Source organism: Rhopilema esculentum, unplaced genomic scaffold (genome assembly GCF_057945365.1).
Source record: "Rhopilema esculentum isolate cy_ngs unplaced genomic scaffold, ASM5794536v1 HiC_scaffold_36, whole genome shotgun sequence".
NCBI lineage: Eukaryota > Metazoa > Cnidaria > Scyphozoa > Rhizostomeae > Rhizostomatidae > Rhopilema > Rhopilema esculentum.
In genome coordinates this window covers 1,234,187-1,259,884 of record NW_028300847.1, presented here as the reverse complement: position 1 = coordinate 1,259,884, position 25,698 = coordinate 1,234,187, and the positions used below count along the sequence as shown (strand labels likewise).

The window sequence follows — 25,698 nt, the reverse complement described above, 5'->3', positions numbered from 1 at the left end:
ATAAGACCTTCGTTTTTTCTCTGCCCGTTGTCAATTTGCTGAAAGGCTGAACAAATTTGCTTTGAGTCTCTTGAATTTCTGCTCTTCTTTTCTACCTTATCTAGAATTTGTCTGGATAATTAGACTTTCTTAACCTGAGATTATGATTCGAGAGTCCAACTTTTCTTGGCTGTAATTATCTGCGGACTGCTAACAAACGTAGGCACCCTGCAGTTTATTTGTTTCTTGCAGTTTGATTAGGAGATGAGATTTGCGAGAAAAGTGCTCATTTTTCTTTGATGAAATAAATAACAGGTCGTTGTTATAAGGATTAATTAGCCAAAAACATCTGCCTTCGGTCTGCGCAATGTTTTTGTGTGGATTTTGCGTTCGTCTTTGTTCATCTTAATTTCCTTACGACCTGCTCAAGTGCGTATAGCTGAATGTTAGCTCTTGATAGATTAATCGAGGCATTATGCTTCCTCAAAGTTGTCTAAAAGGACTCTCATTCCTGGCTGGCTGACTTTACCACTACAGCAATTAAAATCTATACCTTCAAACATGTTATTTTCGTGATGAGCTGTGGAAATCAAAATAATTTATATCGACCAGCTTTAGGCCATTTTGACCTTGGCTGTTCGGTCTAGAAGCGTTTATATGTTGACGACGTGATTATTACAACACGACCCTACTCTCAGCTATACAGCGATTGCAGCGAGGATTGCCATTTGAAAAACAAGCTCTTTGCGTCAAAGAAAAACACTTGCAGTCACAGTCGGAGTTGGAGATTTCTATTGTTAAATGCTGTAGTACTAAAAAGGTAGGTCAACAAACATTTGAAGGACGCATTCAAAAACTCAGCGTTTGTATGGAAATTAAAATTGTTTTGGGTTGAGGCTTAACCTAACTTTGCATGAAGGAAAATTTCAACGAACGATATGGTTTCAATTTGAGGAGCCATTAGGATTACATTTTAGAAAGACATGTAACATTACCATAAAGACACCGAAAATAAAATAAGAGATGAGGGGAAACAATGCAATTTCCAGGAAGTGTTTCTTTGGCAAGGTTATTGATGTTTATTCAAGGGAGCTTCCTACGCGTTTATATGTTGTATGATATATTACTGATCTATTTGCATACACATTCAAATTTGCTAGATGCAAATGAAATAAAATAATTTGTGTTCTCTTTCAAGCAACTGAGATGGCAGGATTATTGAATCGGGAAACATCATCACCCCTTCCTCTGCGCTCCTCGTCTGTTTGGGCAGACATACGTGGCTTTACCGCGCGGACAACAGCCGCATTGACGTATTACAATGATCATCGGGTTGAAATTGAAGCAATGTTTGTCATGCCGCTTGATTTTTCATCTCATGTCGTTGAATTTGAAGCTAATATCGAGGGGCGATATCTTTTCGTCGATATCGAAAATGAAAATGAATCAGAAAAAAAGACTGCAATTTACGACTTTGAACCACGTAATGACGAAAAATTTTTGATAAGCATTGGCAGACTCTCGCCTTGGATACTTATACAAGTACAAGTTACAGTGATCACGGAAATTTTCTGGATGTCTTACAACTCTGCACTGGAATTCTTGCTACCCAGTGTCTTCACCCCGCGAATTGTTTCTGACTTATCAAAATACGAAGAAATGAAAAGCAAAGACCCAAGCATGCGATTTGCACCGTGCATTCCCGCCATATCAACCCTAGGTTACAGTCTTGAGATCGAAGTAAGCATCGAGGCCCCTTGTCGTGTTACAAGGGTGTCTTCTGGAACCTATCCTATTCAATTTGATTCATTAGCTCAAGACGATGATTCCGCAAAAATACGCGTTCAATTACCTGACAATTTCAAGCATGTTGACAAGGACTTTCAATTGTCATTTCTTCTTGAAAAACCACGCGAACCGTTTATTTATATTGAGCAGGCCCGGCACACACATACTAACGAATTCGGGGAGAAGAACCCAATAAGTAATATAATGAACAACCCTGTTTTGATGTTGAGCTATTCGCCTGATTTTTCTAATTTGCAAAGGGAAGAAACAATGGGTACTTCAGAGTTCATTTTCATGATTGACCGTAGTGGCAGCATGAATGGCAATCTTATCAACAGTGCAAAGGAGACGATCCTTTTGTTCCTTCATAGTTTGTCATCTAATGCGTATTTCAATGTTTTAAGCTTTGGGACCTACTTTCAAAGTCTTTTTAAAGAAAGTCAGCCATACTCACAAGCGAATCTCGAGGAAGCATGTTGCTACGTGCGAAAAATTCGTGCAGACATGGGAGGGACGTCATTACTGGAGCCTCTTGAATGGATTTTCAGTGGACCAGTTCGCAAGGCTGTGCCACGCCAGATTTTTATGGTAACAGACGGAGTTGTCACAGATTCATCGAAAGTCATTGAATGCGTCAAAAAGCGAAGTCATCTCACAAGGTACGTCACACTATTAAGCAGTGCAGTATTGTTTCTTTTAGCGACTTTGTCGGTTGTTAAGAAAATTCTTTAAAAAACTATGGTATTGCTGGGCATTAAATTTAGTGAGAGTAAAAGAATCACTGACTTTTAAAAAAAGTATGTGGTAGACCGGTTTAACCCATATCAGGGCTTAGCAGTACTGCTGGATTTAACAAAGACGAAAAGATGGCCCAGAGCAAGTCATTACGCTGCCGGTTGCATGCGCTCTTGTTTCCAATTCAATTTACTTTGCAGCCTGGCCTTTGGTGACTAGCCATTAAAGGCTATTCGAGGCTCTTGAAGACTCATTGCTAACAAGGGGTAGCAAATTGTCCAGGTGACGATCCAAACAATGGCAGTAAACTCCTACGGATTGACCAAAATTGATTTAAGACTGCCTGCAAATGCATTATGGGATGCAATGGTTCATTATTAGCAATGAGTCTCTAAGATTCGTGTGTGTCAATGAGCCTCTAAGAACCTTGCCTGAATTGCCACTGGCAGCCTGACAGTTGCTCTTAGGCCAGTTCTATGTTCTCATTCCCTCTAGCTGTAATGTCGTTCTTTGATATAAGGTTAAGCAAATCTGCTGCAACCCAAAGCTTCCCACTTCATCAGATTGAAATTTCAACATCATTATAACATTTCGATGAAAAGAACACACTGGGAATAGACTTTATTGTTATAGAGATCTACATTTTTTCTGCAGACTAAACTTTGCAGAGGGATTTTACCTTTTGCGCCACAAAATTCTTTCTTGAAATACTCACCTTTCAGATGCATTACCGATATAATTCATTTTCAAACCGTAAGATGCTGTTCTAGTATGCATTATTTATCAATTGCAACACAATTGCATTTCAAAAACAAATCTTATTTTCACTCATTAATTTTTAATTTTATCTTTATCAATAGCTTAATCTTCAAAATCATGTTTTGAGCATAACGGGAATCACCCAATAATAAAACCATAGCTGACACAGCATTAGGTATGGCACAACCACGTGGGGTTCAGGTCCTAATTTGTTCCCATTTCTCTGAAATAGAAAGATTGATGATAAGGGTGTTAGGAAGGGTGATCGAGCAACGTATGTACGGGAAGGCCTATTCCATATTTTGTGGCTCTAGGTCCAGTAATTTCTTATCTTGTTTTGAATATAAACAGTTGATGTTGTATGATGGCACTTGATTTTAAAATAGCAAGAAGCATTACAATGTTTTCGGGCAAAATTTGTCATTTATATAAATACATTAAAGCAAGACGCATGTGGTTGATCACGTGAGTTTTGGTGGAAAATTTTGATGAAACACCCATATATTGCACGTTTAAATGTTTCCTGGGATTGATTCTAGCATTTTTCTTAATGTCGTGCAGACGAAGAAGTCAACTTTTTGATAAGTACCAAACGACTGTTCTATGTTGTAATTCCAAGTTTCATGGTTAATAATAAGACAATCTTTATAATTTTATGATTTTGTAAGCTTTTAAAGTCTCAACCGATGTTTTATACATGGTTTCCTGATCAGTGTTTTGGTCAGTTTCATGGTCAGTGTTTTGTAGCTAGTTGGTAAAAAGACTTTGCTGCTTGCGCAGTACAACAAAGTTCTGATAAATATAGGCTGAGTCACTATACATATGCTTGAACCTTGAAGCTTTGATTGCTTTAGGAAAAGTTGAAAAATAAAATAGGGATTTCGACGGAGTTACGTTTCAAGGCAAAAAAATGCATAATTGAAAGGTCAATGCGGAAGAGAACGAGATGGAATGTGCCCAGCATTAGATTTTTTTTTATGTATTTTGTTCGTTTGCAAACTTCTCGCCATTTCCCTCTTTTTCTTTACTTCGTTCTTCATTTCTTTACTTCGGGCAAAACCAATCATATGCAATTTTAAAGTCTCGAATCATAACAAATGTTCATACAGATTCTTAAACTGCCTTCTCGTGATACATTCCTTGCATAATTTTGCAGTTTCTGACCTGGAAAACTCCAACATGGTGTTTCCATGCCACTGACTGTTAAATTAAAGTATTGGAAACTAAGTCTACAAATCGTGATCTTGTTAGCTAGCATTGGCAATATTCGTTTAATGCTAGATCCGATATGATCAACATTGGGCTTTAGAATTGATTTAATTTTCATGAATATTTATGATTTCATCTGCTTTATCACCAATTTTGATCAAAAATTTTTTCGTATTAGCACAAGTTATTAATCTTGTATATTTTGTCGCAATGCCGTAACGAACAGGAACTGATTCGGCATGGTTTCAGAAGAATCGAAAATGCAATTTCGAAAATGCTGGTCTATATAATTGCATTAGTCGATGCTTGCCCTGACTGATATTGAGACTAGCTGAGAGCGATTTAAGCATTGCTTAAGTGAGTCTCTTCTTTAAGCAACGAGAAGACGATGGTCGATGGACCATTCATTTCGCTAGACAAGTCATATTTAATTGAAGAAAAAGTTCTAGTCTAGAAGTTTTCGATAATGTTAGCTCCCTGTTGTGTCATCTCCGTCTAAGTGCCCCGGTGAGAGTTCAGATTTTTGCCGGGGTGGCAGTCTCCTTTTGGTTGGGAAAATTATAGTCAAATTTGAAACCGAGGAGCCCTGAATTTGTACCGAAGACAGCATCATATCAACTGAGGACATAAAACAACAGAAACATGGCATGTGTAATTTTCCTGCATCAAGCGTATTTTTAGCTGGACGACTGCACATCAGCATTGACACTAGCTGCACATTATGCAATTCGCAAACAGAAAATATAAAGTTTGGAAACATAGCACACTTCAGATTTTTCAGGACCCTTTGATAGAAACTTTGACAAGGCAATATAATAAAAACGGACTAACGGACCTTCCAAACCCAAAGATCTGATCTGTATATCAGGACAAGCTCTAGATATAGTAACTACCCGAAAAGGAAAAATTTCGATTTTTGATGATTCTAGTTTGCTGGAAAATGCACTGTTCTAAGCAATTTTTACTAAAACAGTTTTTCATTTCATTTCATTTCATAATATTTTTGTTAACGCAGGTTAAAAAGTGGCAGCCTCAAGGTGGCTGATGTTGACCTGGAAAATCAGAATACTTACATAACTAAAATCATGGTAAAATTAGGAATAAGTTTACACTGTTCAATAAATTCTTTGTTTTGAATTACTACTATCCTAATACATGTGACATCTTTAGAGTTAAAATAGTTCTCTAAATCATATTGAAAGTTCCTTAATTTTTGCAAACAGAGCAGATAAAAACAACTGATACAATTTTGCTGTGGTCTTGAAAATAGAATGCTTTTGCGTTACTTCCAAGGCCAGGTAGACAGAACCCCTAATTTTCAAATGACACTCTTTTCATGTTGGAATTTCTTGCATGTAAACAAGGTCTGGAGCTCATTGTGAATTTCAGTTAAAAATTTTCCGAAAAACTGAAATCAAATTTGACGCATGATACAATTTTACCAAAGGAAGTTTTTGATTTTGGATTTAGTACAAACAAGAAATCTCAAAATCATTGGCTTCTGTAGAAAATGCCATCCAAGTCGGGGGGTTAGGACAGAAAAAGCGCTGATATCAAAAGAGTGTGACTGATAAGCTCCTCCAGTTCTGACGTGCTGTGGGTGTGTCTATTACGTCATTATTGGCCTGTTCTAGACCAAGCAAACCTTCATAATGATCTCCTGTTATATCTCAATGCTTTTTTCTTTTTATCCTTCCTTTTCTTCTTTGCATCTGTCATTGTAAAGGTAAATTCCGTGCAGAGTTAGAGTCAAATGATCCTCAAAAAGATTAGTGAACAGTTTATTCAAAGGCCACTTCGTTCAAATTTTTTACAGGCACCGCTGGGTGAGATCCAGTGATGAAAATATCACATCACTGAACTTTTGAAGCAGCTTTCTAGGACTACCTGATCATTTCCTGCTTTCTACTCTCATTTGCCTCTTTAGCTCTTTATTCTCATCTTGGTGCATGGAGCCTTATCTACGAAAAAAATTATATCTTTGCTATATCGTTGCTGGATCTCTGTCTGACACGACTATTATCATTGATCTAATACGAAACTTCTTTCGTTTGTAATCCTCCAACTTGTACATCATAAACTCGGAAACTGGATGTAATTTGAATCATAAACTCAAGCAACATACAAAAATATAAAGTCTTGGGAATTTTGTCTTGAAACCTTACATGACTGATAAACTAAAACTGATAGACGCTAATTTATTTCCTTCTAAAGATCGTGCAAAATGTTTCTGCTAACATTTTTTTTGTCTTATCATCTTTAAGAATTTTTACCTTTGGTCTTGGAGAAAACATTTGTCTACCTCTGCTGCGTGATTTGGCTCTCATTACACATGGAAGGACAGAAGTCATACCAGTCGGCGAGCGACTTCAACCAAAGGTTAGCAAAAAATTTTTATTGTTATCAATGGCTAACGTTTCAGTTGAGGTTTGGCATATTGTGTATTACGTCGCTGCAACATTGCTAAGCAAAGTGATATAGCCTACTTTTCACCTTGAAAAAGAAGTAGATCTTGGAAGTTGCAGCTTTGTATTAGAACTTCAATATTCTTGGAACATTCAGAACAAAAATTTGAAAGACGTTTATCTATTCATGACAAATCTATAGAAATATTAACGAGAAACAACTGGCGTGAACCGATCTCATATTCTTCCAAAACTCCATCCAGTAATAAGAAAAGGTAAGTGCAAATGGAAAGATAATTTCTTCCCTAGCCATCTTCAGCAAATGAAATATTGCGGTCTTTTCACCTAGAACAAAAAGAAGTTTAGCCAGTTCAATGCCGGAAAAGATTGCTGTATTGTTATCGTGTGTAAACTAGTTTTTCTTGAATTTAATAGATAATGTGTTCTAAATTATAAGAAGCAGTTAGCGTTAACCAGTAGCAATACGCTTCTTGTTGCTCTAACCAACCATTTTCCTTTGATAAAGGTTACTTGTATGACAATATTTAAGTTCCTGCAGGCAGATACCATAAAAGTCTTTGCCTATCTATCCAGTGAGCAATTACCATCTTTCGATTTTGCCTGATGAACTATAATGTTCGTTATACATTTGGCAATGCTATCCCATTATATAAAGCTTGTCATATTTTTAAAGGTGATCGAAAAGATTCAAGTAGCTTTACAGCCTGCAGTTACAAATCTACGTGCATCTTGGATCTTGCCAGATGGTTATGACGTCATCTATACTCCAGAGCATATACCGCCTTTGTTTGACGGAGACCGCCTGACGATGTACGCAATTCTAGCAAGGAGAAAAGATTTGGAGGCTACTTCAAACGAGAAACGCTCTCAGAGATCTTCCTCTGATTCTGTAAAAGAATTCTGGTTTGAGGTATGAACAGATACAAAGAGAAATCGACGTTATTTATTTGAGAGAGAGAGACCCATCTTTATTTAGCATGTTTAGTAGCTCTTTGCGAAATTTAAAAAATGAAGCGATAATTTAATTTCATTCTAATGGTATTAAATGTCTTTGCTTGGCCTTGCCAACTCGAGCGTCTCAGAAGAAAGTATTTTGCTAGAAACTTTCCGAAACTAGCCAACTTAAACTATTCGATATTTCAACAAAATACATATTGAAAGTGTAATGACCGATGATATGAAGAGTGACAGTTTGATCATATTACAGGTCGTCAAATAGGGATTTGAATAAAAGCTTTGGAATTCCTAAGTTGAAAGTGCTAAGAATTCTGTGAGTTCATGATAACAAAAAAGGATGATGTAATTTATAGACACTTGTTAGTGTCATCGTTAGTGCTTCATAGGCCAACAAAAATCGATTAAATCACATATCCAGATAATTCACTAAGCGCCAAGACAGAGTTTAGCACAGGTGACGCCGAGTTAGTCCAATGCTGCATTTATCTTAAGTTATTTTTATTTGCAAATTACAAAGTGAGTTTTTACAAGAGCCTAATTACTTGCAGCCAAGACATAGCTGGGCATAGTTGTCTTTTGGCTGATTTTCTGGAACATTGAGATTGAGATTGAGATTGAACAATGATTAAGATATTTTTTTGTTTTAAGCTTTTATTTTTTCAATGAGTGCTAGATTTATGCAATTTTTGCAATTTTCATGATTGGTACGGCTTGTTTCCTTTCTACTTTATGTCGAGCCAATTCTCTTTTATTTCAGGAAGATGAATTCGAAGTGGAACTTATTTGCGATGATCGGTCAAATAAAGACATCTTATCCAAAAGTACTTCCACGCCAAGCGATATTTCGCATCATAGTTTAATTGGAAATCGGCTAGATCTTAACCATTCACAAGAGCCGGATGACTTTAACGACAACGAGGTGTTTCTCACCGAAGAGGAGGCAGAACGCCTCACAGAAAGTAATAGCTGGCAACATGGTAAGCGTAGTTCCATTGATCGTGTGCAGTCGTGGCGAGTGAGTCGGAATCCTGACTCTGTTGAATCAGATAACACACTTGGTGTACCATTGTACGAGGTGCAATGGAGGTCAGCAGAACGCTTAACGTCAAAGACATCTACCGGCAGCACATTCAAGGAAAGCCATTTCAGTGCTAGTACGGGTGATATAAGAAGTCACTATATCCTTTGTCGCGACGGGGGATCACAAGATCATGGTGTAGAGTCTTTGCCAAAATACCTTGCCCATCCAGGGTATCCAACACGTCATAACTCGGCTAGAAGCAATGAAGGACGATCACCAGTTCAAAAACTTTGTACAGAGCTGCCATATTGGGATACTTTACCGAATATGGACAATATAAAAGCAAGTGATTATCCACTTGCAGGTGGCTGTCATAAAGTTTCAGACGATAGGCGCTCTGTGAAAAGTCTTGAGCTGGGCTATGGGAAGCCTCTTAGCCATGACAGCGAATGCCTCGACGATGTCTTGCCAACTTGGTTTCATTTGAACAAAGGTATTCAAAGCAACGTCGAAGAAGATATCGAAATGAAAGGTAGATTAGTGTACATCGTACCCCTATGATAATTTGAATTTCCTCAAGTAAGTTTGGTAGTGTAGCTTTTCCACACGAAATGTACAAACGGTGAAGAGAAAAGTAAGTGCAATTGGTCAGTACTGTTTGTTTAATCTTGTCGATGAGACTATAGGATTATTTTCTAAGCTTCCTTTGCTAATTATTATTGGACGTGATAGCATTCATATTCATACATGTAAAATTAGCCTACAAAGCTAGGCCAACTGTTAATTTCATTCTGGTGTTTTAGTTTTAGATAGGAATACCATCTTGCCTTTTTTGACATATTTGATCGTTTTCTAAATCAAGACATTTTTGCAGTAAGTCAGTTAAGTGTTAGTGTTCCGGTTCAGGTGATGCAGATTTCAAGTCCTTTTTGAAATTTAGTCACTAAGCAAATGCCCTAAAGCTTCATTTATTAATCGAAATTAAGGTTATATGCAATAATACCAACGATAGAGCAAATTTTCAATTATAATCGGGAAAATATCATTAAAGACTCATTGCTAACAATGAGTCATTGCGCTACGTAGACATCCCATAATGCATTTTCCGACTGTCTAAAATTTTCGTTAATCCGTAGAAAATTACTGCCATTGTTTGGACCGTCGCCACCCTCGCAAAGGCCCATTGTTAGAAATGAGACTTTATGACAGTGGCCGATTCACCTAATGACATTCTGAGTAAAGTTAGCTCGATTAGATATTGCTAAATTACTTAAAACATCTTGTTACTTCCATCTTCAAAATCTTCACGGTAACTGCTAATTGTAAAAGAAAGCTACCAGTTGCATTATTACATCTTGTAAATTATATGGAAATTTGCTTGGTTTCTTTTAGATGTAGCTTTTAATTCCACTGCAACTGTCTATAGCATGTCTTTGATAAGTTTCCATTGAGCAAGTCTATATACGTTTCTATGTCAAACATCTTAGTGCAGTGTACTGCTAGACTTAGTGCCAGTCAAATCCTTTATTATGCCCCGTTTGACATTCTTCTTACCAAATAGATTGCCAAAAGCCATACAGCTTTGTTTTTAACGTTTTGGTACCGCAAAATTTGAAGATTGTACGAAATAGCAGATACATAGCTACTTAAGTACTCTTCATATGACACTCTTCTGAGTATGGGTGTCGGATAATGACCGAAAGTCAGCAGAAAATTTATATCCAGGTATGGTCCAAAAGTAACACAAAAGGGGAAAAGGCAAAATCACAATATGAATGTCCGATGTTTTATCCACATATTATATGGTTCCGCTCTTTCGTGTTACTTTCAAATTTCACAGTTTGTTTTTGCCTTTTGATCATCACTTGTAAACAGGTGCACATCATATTGTGCTTCATTGATACTGCTTCATTGCAACTCTTGAAGTTAAAACCTGTTAAATGATAATTTTGGCGAGATTCATTTCATATTTTCTATAATATTTGTACTGTGCTAATCTTGGATATTGCATTTCCAGGGTATGATGCGAATAGTCTGCGCAAGGAAGCTCGCAGGTTAAAGCAATCCTTATCGGATGACCACGTCAACACGCACTTTATTGAAGAATCAAATTTCCAGACAATTTGTCAAATGTTGGAGGTCCTGGTGCTCGATAAACGTCGACGATTGATAGATTATATCTTACAACAAGAAGAGTTCGTGAAATGCTCGTGGGGTAGGGAACACGATAGATATAAACAGTCATTGGTTGAGAGCTGCAATAGAAGGGATAGTGGTCTTGGAAATAGGTACGTCGTTTGTGTTATAAATATTTGAAAATCTATAAGAAAATTTGCAATGCAACAGTTTTTCAACCTATAGAAAAGATCTAAGAAAGTATAACTTTGCAAGAAAAACGCAGGTAGCTTGTAATTTCATCCGTTGTTTTTGATGTTTTACTGCAAGTCAAAAATTGCATCTTTACATTGTAATTTCTTTATTACTGCTGCTCAGAATCTTCTTTATAAGCTTAAAGCACAGAATAGTTGAAAAATTTGTAAACATATATATTATATAAAAATCCTTGTCCTATAAACGCAGTTATTCAAGAACTTTCATTAAAAACGTCACAAATATTTGCTATTGAAGCTAACAGATTGATTTTGAAAAATCTCTTTGCTTCTAGATTTTGCAATTATGCGTAGAAAAGTTTTAAAATTGCTGAATTTTAGATCATCTTCGGAACCAAAAAGCGATCATGAGGAAGACGCCATGATGTCAGTTATGCATAATCGTCTGGATCCAAAAAGAAACAATAATGGTCTCGTTTCAAAATCATCCAGCGGGTACTTTGAGCAGGAAAAATTTCCAGACGATCGTCACATGCACGTTTCAAAGTCTGATCTATATAAAAGACAGCATTCGGACGATTGCCATTCTGAAAGAAGTGGAAAGTCGAATAAATCGTTGGGTCGACCTCATTCTGGACTTGAAGCTGAATTTTCTTCTGATTATGTTGCTGGAAAGTTTGGACGTAGTGAGGCAACCGGTACATTTTATGATCGAGCAAGATCAGTTACAAGTGATGCAGCGTCAGGTAAGGAACATAGGCAATGCTTTACATGTTAAAGTCCTCAAAATATAAACTTCGGATAATGGCTCTTATGAACTGACTTGTAGTGACTCTGCTGAGGACTGTTATATTTTTCTTAATGTCTCATTCATTCCTTCAAATTCTCACACCACAGCGCAGGCATCCACAGTATCACTCGCTATATCAAGTACCATATCAAGTAAATTGACACACAGTATTATTCAGGAAAACACTCGTTCCTTAACCTTCTTCATTTTTAAGTAATGGCCCTATAGTAAATGCCAAGAATGGCACATTCTTAGAGCCAATTCTTGATTTCTTTGGACAGATTTTTCAGGCCAGGACACATGGCTGGATGCCAAAAAATCAAAGAAGCCAGGGCTCATTGGATATGGCAAATAACAGCTCTACATTATTCCGGATGTTTTTACGATTACTGTGCCATTGAAAAAATGTCTTGAAAAATTACTAAACTGGAATGGAAAAAGTCGCAACAAAATGTACTTGGAAATCTGACTCAAATTCTTTAATACGAGTTAGTAAGGGGACATTTTATATTAACAAAATGCTTTGTTTTGACAGCTGATACAAGCCAAGTGGGATTTTAGCTGTGTAAGATCAAATCATGAAAAGCAACGTTTCAGCCCTTCTTTTGATTTATAAATATTACTAATTTGGACACAAGGAAATCAAGGGTTTTTTAAATATAAAACTGAATGGTCTTGAATTTTAAACGCTTCTCTAAATTCGCAAAAAAATTATACAACCCATTTTTTATTTTCTTCATTTATGAAGCACCAAGATGGTTTCGGCGATTAACTTTCTGTTGTGAATGCTGAGATATAAATGTGGAATGATCTCTCTTGTATTGTTTATCGGCGATGCAAGGTGTCAACGCTCATCATTTTTACAACTTTGTCTATTTGTTCTTAATTCATGTACAATTGCAAAGTTTTGTCTTTGCAGCAAAGAGTTGTCGGACCTCATCTCTCAGCAACGACAATGTTGCCGATAGGAAATATGCTGCTTCGCACGGGAGCAATAGACTAAGTGCATCTGCAGAGCATATTTCCCGCAGGAAATCGCGAGATGACCGCGTGGCATCTGCAAGGAGCGAAGATACACTCAGAAAGCGTAAAAGTTGCGACAGATCAGTTGATGGCGGAAATGTAACCCAAGAGGCACAGAGCAGCCCTCAAAGGTCACCTGGCCCAACAGATGGACAGAATAAATCTGTTTTTTCCTCTTTCATCGATGGTGTTAGAAATTTAGCTAGCCGACTGTCAGAGCGAACAGGTACGGTTAGACTTTAAGTTTATTCAATCGTGTCTTGACACCTTGACGCACAGTGATACATTAATGTACTCAATTTATGCAACGGTTTCATGTTCAGCCTAGTCTACAGTGCTATAAGAATGACGTAAAAAAAGTCAATTTTTAGATTTTCGACTTTTGATATTATAACATAAAAGAACATCATGAAATACCTCTAGATTAACTCAATAAGTTAGTTCAATATGTTAAAAATTAAGCGAGATATAACTAATAAAAGTTTTAAAGTTTGCTAAAAGATTGTGCTTAAACCCTGATGCATTATCATATTGCAATAAATTTTCCCAAATAAAATCTGCCAAGTGAAATAATTATCAGTTTTGCAAAAAAGGGAACTATGTTGACAACATGACATCTATGACCGAGGCCGAAAATGGTTTTGACGTCAATTCCAAGTGCCACGAAAGTGAGAATGAAAAAATTGAACTCAATGACCAGTTTACAAACTTAAATAACTACACAACGGTAAGAGATGAAAGCAGGATGAGAAATGAAAGCAGGTTCGTATTCAGGCGGTCTGATTTCGTCGTGCTCTTGAATACAATTTAGAATAACAATTTAGAGCTGGTGTGGCCCTTTAATATCAAGACAAAACAATGTCATTTTTGCAAATGCTAATACCTAAAGTATTTTAACGCTATCTGGACAAAGCTTTTATGAGCCTCCTAATTAGTTAGCGACAGGAGGTTGAGACTTGAATATCATAATCTTCTTCTTCTAAAATTTCGATTTGGAAATTTTCGCGTCAATATAATCAATAATGACGTCTTAATGACATCATCAATACATTTCAATTTAGCAAAAAAATCTTCAAGATTCACATTAAGTAACAGAACGTAGTTTTATGTAGGTTTTGCGAAAAGATAGAAAGACAGCTTATCACAAACTATGATAAAAGCAACAAAAAATTTTTTTTACGTATACACAGTCAAAAGTATCAATTTTATGATGAAAATATTCAATTATATTTAAATCCTGGCTACAGGCATTCTGCTGAAAATCCAGCTCAGAAACAAAGGATGGATCAAAACAAATGTATCATTTTGAGTTTCATATTAAATTTTGCCGACGCAATTCTGAAAATATTTTTCAATCTTTTTAACAACAGCAAAATGTGTCTTTCAATTCACATTATAGATGAAAGAAGTTTCATTAAATTATTACATTGGATATGGAAGCTAAAGAGCATTATATATTGTCTATAAAGTACCCTTTCAAAAGCTAATTGCTATGGCAACAATTAACAGGATATTATTTTCAAAATTGCATCATAATATCGAAGGATAATTTTCAGGAAAATTCATTAAGGCTTGACAGTATTTCTTTGCTCCGATTTTAGCGTGTGCATAGAAAAATGAGAGGAGGCCTAAATTATTCCCACCCCGTGGATCAAGATAGGGTTAAGAGATCTGAGTTCTGGAACTAGGTTTCTGACAGAGGGCAATTGATTTCTACAAAAATTAAAGTAGAAAGGAGTCTGCATAGTGCTGCCAAAGTGAATGATGGACAATTCAGCTTAAGCAGAAACAATTTACATGATTACTTTGTTTTTTTGGAACTCTTCTTTTTTTAATAGCCTTGTTCCGCAGTAATTGAGTTTTTGAGAAAATTTTCTGTCTGTGTCTATGCGGGTGGGTATTTAGGTAAAATATATTTTCACTTCATGTCTTGAGAATAGATATCATATCATTCATTTATCTGAAATTGACAATGTTGCGATTGGATGAGCAATTTCTCAGTCTGGTTTGCATAAAAGTTTATGGTAGACTATTCCGAACAGTCGATAAAGAAAATTCCTCAAATTGATTTTAGTTCTGTAAAGATTATACTTTCACAAAAGTGATTAACAGGAATTCACAAGAAATGTTCCTAGTGATGCCCGAAACTTTTTCTAATTAACTAGAATTTGTTTCAAACAATTCAACCTGAATTTTGGCTTGTAATTTTCTAACTGAGAGTTATCCAAACAGCTTCAATTAATTTCGGCATTGCAATTTTTACTAGAAATTATCTATTCCGTGTGCAAGCTTATGAATTTATCAAGAAATTTTTTCTTGAAAAAATGGTCCTTCTAATGCTCTCATCAATTTGCTTTGCTTCTTTCTTTGACGCCAACGATAAGCTTCACTACCGTCAGATGATCTGCAAAATAAAATGAGTAAGATTTCCACTTACTTATATGCCTGGATCACTTGCTCGTCAGTTTTATGAATGTCAAAGATTTTTAAGCGCATAGTGATTATCATGGTCAGTAATGTTGCCCAAAATACATTCCTGGTATCATAGCTTCTGAACGATCAAAAATAGGCCTAAATCTTGCTGCAAGGCAAGTATGTTGTCATATTCTTAAATTCTGATTGGCTAATGAGGTATAGAGAAATTTGGTCGCTCAGCCAGTGAAAGATTTGAAACCTATGCTATTTCTTGCCAAATTTAATAGTTCAAGCCTTGCTTAAATTGCTGCAATCAACCAGCAATTTACAGTTTATATTTAAATTCAATGAAACAATGGCTTAGGAAAGCAAACGACGCAAGACATTATTTGGATAGCTCGCTTTTGCAAATGTCTATCAAAAATTAGTTGATGATAAATAGGCCAAAGACGTTCTCTTCACCGTGCCTAAAGCATTAAGAAATGAAGAATTGCTCCCCAATCATTACTATTTTAAATTTTTTCTTATGAAAAAATATGTGAGCTGCATTTAAGATATCTTAGTGTAAAAAGTAATTTGTTGTTAACACGCTAAAGCTCTTTATATACATACATAGATTGAAAAATATAAAAGAAAATAATTTTGAATAAGGCTTTGTACATAGCCTTAACATATCACAACTTTGGTGAGTCATGCCTCTTTCACATTAATTCAACCTCCACCCCCACAAGATTTCATGGCTTTTAATTCCGCTTAAGTGTTTTGCTTGAAAAATAGATGCAAACTAAATTATACTATGTTTTGGGCATTCAAAAAAGCAAAAAACAGTGAAATATAATGTTTTATTTTGGCCTTTTCAAAAGAATTATAAGATTTTAAGAGATAGACATTGTTATGACGATGAGATTTTGAAAACAAAAGTAGCATTTGATAAGGATCTGCATCCTGAATGCATCAGGGAAGATATTAAAAAGCTTCAATTGATTGAACTTGGTTTGGTCATAAAGACCCTCCTAGTGAGATTAACAAAATTATTTTTGAATTAACCAGAAATTTCTTCCACGAAACTGGTCGGTTCAATTGAGCCTATTTCAAAATTATCAGTCACTTAGTCCCTATCTTACTTCCTTTGTCTTGTTAATTGTTTTCTAGTTATGTAAAACATAGTTAAGATATAATCTAAATTTGAATGTGTTTAGTTCTGTAAAACGTGTTTATATCAATATGTAGTTCAGTGCCGTCGAAACGAAATTCATATTGGGGAAGGGTGGGGGGTTGTGTGGGGGGGGGCTGCCCATTGTTTTCTTTCTCATTCATTACACTGTTATAAAGGAAACATACTGCAGTTTGACAATTATTGGCCTGTAGTTAATTTTGTTTTTGTTAGTCTTTATGTAATGTCCCCGGGGTAGGCGTTATCGCTTGCTCCCTGGGGTATCGTCCTTGAAGTGTAGTAAAGTAGTTAAAGTAATGTATATATGTATCTCATTAGTGTAAGATTTTATTGAGCATATGAAAAGAATTTAATCTTGCTGAATAATACATTCTTTCCCCTTCATATCCTCAGACCAAGGAACAAGTAAGGAGACAAACAGCAGAACAGCAATTTCAGGAATCTTCTCACGGCAGAACACTGGGGATACAAAGTCGAGCAAAGGAGCTTTGGAGAGGCAGAGCTCAGCAGCTGATTTTGAAGGAAAGGCCAGCAGAAGTGGCACAACAAAGTCAGATGAGACAAGACCAGATGATCGCATTCATTCTAAAAGGAGACAGGTAAACGAAAAAATTACAGTTGTAGAAAGTGCAGAAAACAAAGCATTTCTAGATTGTTGCTTGATTACAGCTCTTTTGGTTTCAAAATTATCCTTTTAGATCAAGAAGTAAAGAAAAGAAAAATTTCCTTCTTTATTTGCTCCAACGCTGTCTACATCAGTCAATCGAAGAAAACTTTTACTGTGCCTAAAAAATCCTAAAGACAAATCAACATAAATATATGATTTTGTACAAACAGATGTATTTTCTAACTTAGTTGCTTGCTAGCTATTTGACCTGTCTTTGACAATAGATGACTTATCCCACCGCCTTTCTTTATTTATTTACTTTTCATCAATAGAGCTACGGCTCAGGGACCGTGGAGCGTTGAGAAAAGTGTGGGGTTTAAAAAAGTGCGGGAGCTAAAAATGAATAAAGAGAGGCTTTTCCAAAAAGTGGAGAGGGTAAGAGAGGCTAAAGCCCTCCCCCTCCCAGCCCCCTGCTCCACGTTGCCTGTGGCTGTAACACGCAACAAGTAAAAGTTTGTTTTTTACGAATGAACCATTCGTCCTAAATCTCTGGAAGGAAAAGAAAAAACCACGTTGTATGGTTTTTTCTAGCCGCCAGAGCATTAGATTCGACTTTGGTGCCACTACACCAAGTCGAATCTAATGCTCTGACCCCCTTTCACAATCTATGCAAGACATTTATAGCCACATATTTTAAAGTTGCTCTATAAAGTTCATATAAACAATATAGCAGACATTTGCTATATCCAGGGGTGAGCATGACTCATTTTTTTCTGAATTTTCTGAATTAACCGTGGAATGCCCTGTTCAATGACTGTAAACGAATATCTTTTATTTACCTGTAGGAGTGGGTATTATTCTTTAAAGTAAAGCACATTTGAGGTATCATATTCTATTTTCAGCCAAAAACTATGATTTTATGATTGTAATATCATTTGTGACAAAAATGTCTTGCAAGAGGGTAGCTAAATCTGGATATATTTTCAAATGCAGTTGCAGAGTATTGGCCGATTAGCCAATAGCATGTCTTTAGACAAGCAGAGTGAAAAACTTCCAGTCAATCGCCAGTCATCAATGAAGTATGCAAAGCCACTGCTAGAAAGGTCAAGGACAATTAGCTCGTCTTTTATGCATGATTTGGGCGATGGGGAGGAGATCAGTGGAGACAACGTTGCATTAAACCCAAACCAAGGGATGATTTACCTGACAGGAAATGTAGGGAGGCGCCTTTTCAAGAGGCTTATACCGTTTAAACTTGCTCTAGACCAGGGTAAGTTAGTTGCCATATTACTTTTGTTAACGGATTTCGAACTTAGATTTGCATGTTTTTGTCGATGGAAGCTGCTAGATATGGCACACGAATAGTTGGATTTTCTTTATCTCACTATAGGTAGATTGGTGTTTTCAACCACTATTCAAATGCTGACAGTCGACTAAGAATGACGTCTTGATAGATTAATGTTATACCTGATCTAGTAATATCAACAAATCATCATTTGATTCAGTTCTTTGTTGCTGTGATAAAATTTTCAATTAAAAAATATCTCTGACACTTATGGGTAAAAGATACGCAGAAATTATTTTCCAAGCCTCGATAGATGTAAAATTGTAATTATACAAATTTTTTGATCTGAGGAGTGCTGGACAAGAAGTTCTTCAGTATAAATTATTTTCAGTGCTGTTTAAAAGTTTTTGAGACCAAAAGCTTGTCTCTTTCTTTCCTCTTTCATGATTTTCAATACTAATTGCTCTGATTTCTTGCAACTTGTAAAAATTTTGCAATGATTTCGTGTAATTATTGGTTTGTTTCTCTAAGAGAACAGCACAGAGAAACCATTTGAGCCGACCATCCACCAGCTGGCAGCCAAGTCAATTATCCTGGATCTTGAGCGGCAACTAGAAGAGAACACATCATTGAACATCGATGGCAAGGAATATATCACGACATTAATTGGCGAAGTAAGCAGATCAGCAAAAGTGGCTTCCAAATACTCAGTGCTTGTTGTTATAGACGACAAATGCAAAGAGCAAGAAGCTGTTTTCATTAAGAAATTCTCTAAACGTCGAGGGTAAGTTTTTGCGGATTTTTAGGTCTTCAAAATAATACCTGTAACTTAACGCTAAAACACAAATAGAAAAATGAGCTACGACAAATTGTGTACTTGAACTTTGAAACCTCAAGCTTTGTGAATAACTTGAAGCTCACCAAGTTGGCACTTAATTTAGCCTGCATCACAGACAATATTCTGAAGGAAAATAACTTTAACTTTATTAAGAAGAAGAGATCATATTCATTCATGTCGATCGTATGAGCCTAACGGAGATCCATGCACTATAACTTTATTTATTGTTGTTTCTTAGAATATTTCCGCTTTGAAAAAAGCAAACATTTAATAAACTAAAGCTTTTCGTCTGACACTCTTCAGAGTTGAAAACGTCAGAACATAGATCGAAAAATCTACGCTAGGAAACCGCTACTGTGTAGACAAAAGGAGTTCGTTTTTACCTTAGGACACCAAAGGACAACGTTCTCAATAGGCAAGCGGCACTGATTGGTCAATCTCAACAGTCATGTGCTCGTGTTTCTGATTGGCCTATTTCGTTCCACAACTGGGTTTATATGTTTCCTAGCGTAGAGTTTTCGATCTTTGTTCTGATGTTTTAAACTCTGAAGAGTGTCAGACGAAAAGCTTTAGTTTACTAAATGTTTGCTTTTTTGAAAGCCATTTTCAAGTTTTGTATCACGAAAAGATTGTTTCTTTATACTTATTTTGCAACAAAATCCGTATACGATTGGATTGATTCCCTTTGAGCCGTTTATTTTGATACTTTTGAATCAGATTATTAATTTTACTTTGCCATCGACATTACTTAATTTTTTTTCTTTTCTTCCAAGCAGACGCTCTCTTAGTCACCGTAGTATGCCAAATACATCTGAATTACAGGCAGAATCGCCACCAATGTATGATATCCAAAGAAAAGAAGTCAAACAGATCGAGTTTGGCAACAAAACTCACAAAATAATGACAACAAAATTTACATTGTTTACTCCAAAACCACCTGAAAATTCAACACTGCTGTCTCCAGCCTCGGCATCACGCCACACGTTACTTGTGCAGAAGAGGTTGTTTGAATCATCGGGATACATGAAAATGGTTGACATCCAATGCTCAGATGGGTTTTGGTAAACATATTGAAATGAACTAAAATTGATGATAATGGGATACAAAATAGCAATGAAATAGACCTTAAATATAAGTTCTTCATCGATTTGATCTTTAGACTTACTTACAAAAGTTTACAAATGGTAACAAATGTCTACAAATGAGACCGTGCACCAGTCTAAATGTGGGAGGGCTGAAAAGGGCGTGACAGAAATTTTTTGAGGCTACGCCCACTAGAACGCCGGAAAATGCCACTTTTTGAAAGTACTGGCTTATTTCTACTGGGGTTTTATAAACAATCTGGTTCAAAGAAGATATCAATAGCTACATAAAATTAAGCTATAAAATAAAGATACATAAAATTAGCTTGGGGATAAAAAAACAGCAAGAAAAACATCTAAAAAATGAACAAAAAGGGTTTCCAGTCAAGAAAAACTGCTAGACCTTAGGAGTATACTATCCAATGTTGCGTTAGAGCATAGTTAGAGTAAACTTTCCAAAATATTTTCTAACCTATCATTGCAAAAATGTGGAGGGGCTATAGCCCCTGCTAGCCCAATGGCTGCGCGGTGCCTGTTTCATAATAGTTAATTGTTGTTTCAAAGCAAGAATTAAAATAAGTTGGCACGAATGTGTACATAGCTGTATAGATAAACATTGACATATTGAGACCTATGGGGCTGTGTTTTAATTTTGTATCATTTAATCTCGAACAGGATGTTGAACGAGGAGCTAGCTGACGTCATCCCTGCCCCATTGGCAAAACTCAGGCAAAGCTGTCCTTTTGTGGACCCCACCTTCGACCTTAACAATGACAAAGAGATCCATAAAGGACTGGAGCTCAGCGAAGTTTACGAAAAAATCTGGGCAACATCTCTGGCAGTTAAATGGCTGTTGCGTTCTTGGGCCCAATATAAGGCAGAGTGGGATCTTGTAATACAGAAAGCAAGTAAATGGATGAAATTTCAGAGATTGCCTGCAGGTTTTGGAATTGATGATATCAATCTCATGGCTCAGCAGTCTTTAGGAGTCATGTTAAGTAACTCAAGAAAGTCTTCAAATCATTAAAACTGTCGGCTGTTGGCTGCTAGAGTTATGTGCACATTGGTTCATCTTTAACTTTGCTTTAAATAACATTAAGAGATAGTAAGAAAACCATTAATAGACAAGTTGTTTTCCTCTTTGTGGCTTCTCAGCCTTAAACGAAATAAAAAGAAAAGTAGTTTTGTTGCATAGCTATGGTGGCCCACAAGGGTCACGGAACATATCCATAATTTCCACAGCAAACATTCTTTTTTCAGATAAACTTTCTCTCACATTCACGGCACACATTCTTTCACATTCACGGCAACTTTCTGTCATATTCACGGCACACATTCTCTCATATTCACGGCAAACTTTCTCTCACATTCACGGCAAACTTTCTCTTATATTAATGACAAACTTTCTCTCACATTCACGGCAACTTTCTGTCATATTCACGGCACACTGTAGCGATGTCAGGCCGGGACCGTCACTCTGATGCAAATTGTACCCCTCATGTCAAATATGTACCTGACGGGTCGAATTTTCAAACATGAAAGAAGTAAAGAAACCAATCAAACTAATAGATGACTATCAGAGGCGCAGTGGCTGGGGGGGCAGGGGGGACAGCCACCCCCCTGGCAAAAATTTTGTCGGATAGTCGGAAAATCCAACGTTTATCGGAAAATTTGAAATATTAGACAAAATGTAAGGTTTTCATCGATCCTGTCCAAAAGGTCGCATATTTTTTTAAACCTGTCGTAAAATAGGGCATGCTCAACCCTTCTTACCTATTTTCATTAGAATATTTGTCGGAATCTTCACATTGCTGAAATTTGTAAAGGAAATTAACGCTCTGGTCTCAGTTATTTTATAAACTCCCATTTCCGACAGTTAAAATTCAACTCAGTTCATTTCGAAATGAATTCGCTGGTGTTGTAGAAGACGCAAAAAGTTATTGTTTTCGCCATGACTTAGAAGAGCAAAATTTTGTCGAGCGACGAGTACGCAAAAAGAAAAAGATGCCAGGGGAAAATTGCATGGATGGATTTGAAGAAAATAGGGAATCCGTATATCATCGTGATAGTGGATACAGCTATCAGCTCAATGAATACAAGATTCACGTCTCATAAGGCAAATTTGACAGATTTTGCCTTGCTCAACCCATAATGTTTTCAAAAAAAATTGAAAGGCAGTTGTGTGCAGTGTCATTCAAAAAGGTTGCGAAGAATTGCGGCCTGGATGACGAAAAATTAAGAGATAAGTACAGCTTTTTCATCAATAATTACCGTAAATTTAGGAAAGTTAGAGAGAAGAGCAGCCCTCAGCCGGCTGCAGGAGAAAGTCTTGATTTAAGCCCCGGCAAAACCACTCGATTTTTCACTCGATTTGTCGAGCAAGTTGATTGGCGTCGAGTGATGGAATTAATCAAAAGAAACAAAATTTTGTCTGAAAATAGTAATTTATTTAAACGAAATAAGTATTTAATGGCGGTTCCTGCATGGAACGGACGAACAGGGTCTTATGTCGCTCGAGTTCGTCAAGAGATTGTAAAAGGATATTTGCACGCAAGATAAACACGGCAGCCGATTTGCGTTTCTTTGCCTTTATTTTTTTGGCGTGAGTGAAAAATCGAATGAAAAATCGAGCGAAAGATCGAATCGTTTGGCCACCCATACTTGACTTCGCTCGATTTTGAGATCAAATGTCGAGAGAAATATCGAGCGAAAAATCGAATCGTTTGGCTAAGGCTTTGAATAGAGAAAATTTCCATTCAGTTCTTCAGCTGAAGATAAGTACAACCTGCAAAGTGCCTTTCCACAGCTGGTCCTTCTTTACAAGGTTCTCGTCACTTTGCCAATAGGTTCAACAAACTATGAAAGAGCTTTTTCAAAGCTGAGGATTGTAAATAATAAGAGAGGATTTATGTATTCGGCAACTCAATAATAACTCTTATTTTTCTCAAAAACGCCGAACTCTTCATATTTAAAGGAACGAAAACGCTTTACGTGTACAATTAGATTGGTAACATAATTTCTTGCTGAAAATAAATGAAAATCTAGCTTTTATCGTTCCGCCATCAAGTCCTTTTGTCTCCCCGAAGTCCTTTTGTATTTCCTTATCCTTCTTGATTGCTAAAGTTCAGTGAGGCGTAGTTTAGACAGCGCGTTATGGGCGCAGCGAATTAATTTGGTTTTAGACATCGAAGCGAATTGAATTTAATTTAGACAGCAAAAGCGTATTTTTGGCGCCAAATTTGTTTTCGTGGTAAAATGAACAAGAGCACATTTTGTTCTAGACCAATCAGCGAGTTTGTTTACAAAATGTCATTAGCCAATCACCTGCCTTCATTTCGAGCTTGATTTTTCAATATTTCAAACCAAAACACAGTTGCTGTGGAGAAAAACCTACCCCTATACTTTTGCCCGGGAAAAAAATTTACGTTTTTCTACGAAGAAGATTTTTCAAACTTAGTTTCTAGAGTATTTGTTTCGTACAAATCTCGGAGCCCTAAGCAGAAACACAAACGGTGTCTAAAATATCTGCACTGAAACATCACCTATTTCCCACCAGAGACCTACCTCCAAAAATGCCCAGCCCCTAATTTACTTTATATGAAGCTTTCGTTAATTAAACAAGGAAACATTTTAAGATTTAAGTTACCTGATAGTTTGCGCAAGCAAATCACCCAGCTATCACTTGGGAAAATGTATTTTCTTAAAAAAACTAGGCTTTATAATTGCCTATTCCCTCCTCTACACTACCGCACGGGATGCCTAGGCCCTTTCTGAACATTCCTCCTGAGCATCACAGTCAATGAAACTGAAACCACTTTTGTGAAACCATTAGACATCAGTCTATAGTTTGAAGCCAAAAAGGCCAAAATAGTGGCAATACTTTCAATTCAATTTTTGAGAGATATCATCTTTTTAAAAAGTAACAAAGACCCACTTTTCCTGGAAAGTCTCAAAGCCTTGAAACCTTACTGATACCTGCTAAAAGGTTTTTAGAACAATGCATGATAACTTTAGAAATATCTTTGCTAAATCACATTTAGTTGTTTGAGAACCAATATGATCAAATTGGCCTTGAATTAAAATTTATTCTCGTACCGATTTACTTCAGCAAAACTTGCCTCTGTAAATGAATTATGTGGCTTTATGACCATAGTTCTAAATGATATTTCTGCTTTGTAAGAACGTTTCAGAACTGCTAGAATGTTACCAAATGCTGTGCTTGTTTTCTAATCGGTCGGTGACATCTATACATGCATGTATTTATCCCAACTGAAAGAAAACACTTTGAATTTCTCTTTTTTCAAAAGCTATTTGTCTCAAGAAGAAGTAAACTTGTAAAAAATTACTATGTTTCATGGGCCATGTACACTGTACCTACAAGTATCTGTACTTGCAATAAAATAAGCCTTTCTTTGCACAACCTTTTGAGATTTCTATGTAAACTCACAGATACTTAACTTTATTCTTGGGTGTCCTAAGACTGCTCATTTTCCTCTGTGTTATTAATAAACTGCTCATTTCCTTATGTTATGAAAGAATTGGTCAAATATCTTGGTCCAAATTTTTTGTACTTCAACGGAGACCATTGTGTATATGTTACAACAGAACTCAATCCATATAGAATTTTTCGAAAGCCTCCAAGTCCATCTTTTCGAAAGCCCATCTTTTCGAATTTTTCGAAATTTCCAAGTCCATCAATTCATTGCGGCAATGCTCAATCTAGTGCACGGAAAACCAATGCTGCAGTTTTGTCAAAACCACACTTCGTCTCCTTGAATGCAAACACTCCCCTCACGAAAGTATCAGGACAGTTCAACAATCGATTTCCTTTTCAGACAAAGACAAATTCAGGCTGATGATAACGACTCTTTAATTTAGTGATAATAATTTTTTGAGAAACCCTTACAAAATGAAACAAGTCATCAAACTGTTGCAAAACTTCTGCTCTTTTAATCTGTTATATATTTTTTCTTAAAATAAGAAACCTTTGCTTTACTTGTCTTACGCAAATCAACGGATGTCAAATGTCAGGTGACTGGGATTCATTTTCGTTTCCTTCGCTACCAGCTTGACAAAAACCCTCACAAAATTTACTTACACATGGATAAAATAATTTTTTTAGACAAATAAATAGTTCAAAGGCCAAAGAAACTTATTGAAAAATTCAAGGAAATTCAGAAAACAGTTTTGCAATCAAAAATCTATAAATTGTAAATTCGAAACTTTCCAGATACTTTCGTGAGGGGAGTGAGTTAACAAAATTTTCGCTATTGGCAATAT

The 25,698-nt window shown here is 36.3% G+C and overlaps 1 protein-coding gene across 2 annotated transcripts; it reads left to right on the top strand.

Moving 5' to 3' along the window:
• The first annotated feature begins 353 nt into the window (after positions 1-353).
• Positions 354-23,787, top strand: LOC135688160 (uncharacterized). 2 transcript variants are annotated; one of them, XM_065204887.2, is made up of 13 exons: positions 355-799; positions 1,178-2,426; positions 6,735-6,849; positions 7,570-7,806; positions 8,611-9,406; positions 10,892-11,162; positions 11,586-11,950; positions 12,914-13,243; positions 17,000-17,205; positions 18,207-18,483; positions 19,030-19,282; positions 20,113-20,397; positions 21,094-23,786. In XM_065204887.2, the coding sequence occupies exons 2-13, from the start codon at positions 1,186-1,188 to the stop codon at positions 21,443-21,445; spliced, it is 4,728 nt and encodes a 1,575-aa protein (XP_065060959.2). In that variant the 5' UTR covers positions 355-799; positions 1,178-1,185; the 3' UTR covers positions 21,446-23,786. The 2 variants fall into 2 exon arrangements, with proteins under 2 accessions (XP_065060960.2, XP_065060959.2); XM_065204888.2 differs by having other exon boundaries at positions 354-2,426; positions 21,094-23,787.
• The last annotated feature ends 1,911 nt before the right edge of the window (positions 23,788-25,698 follow it).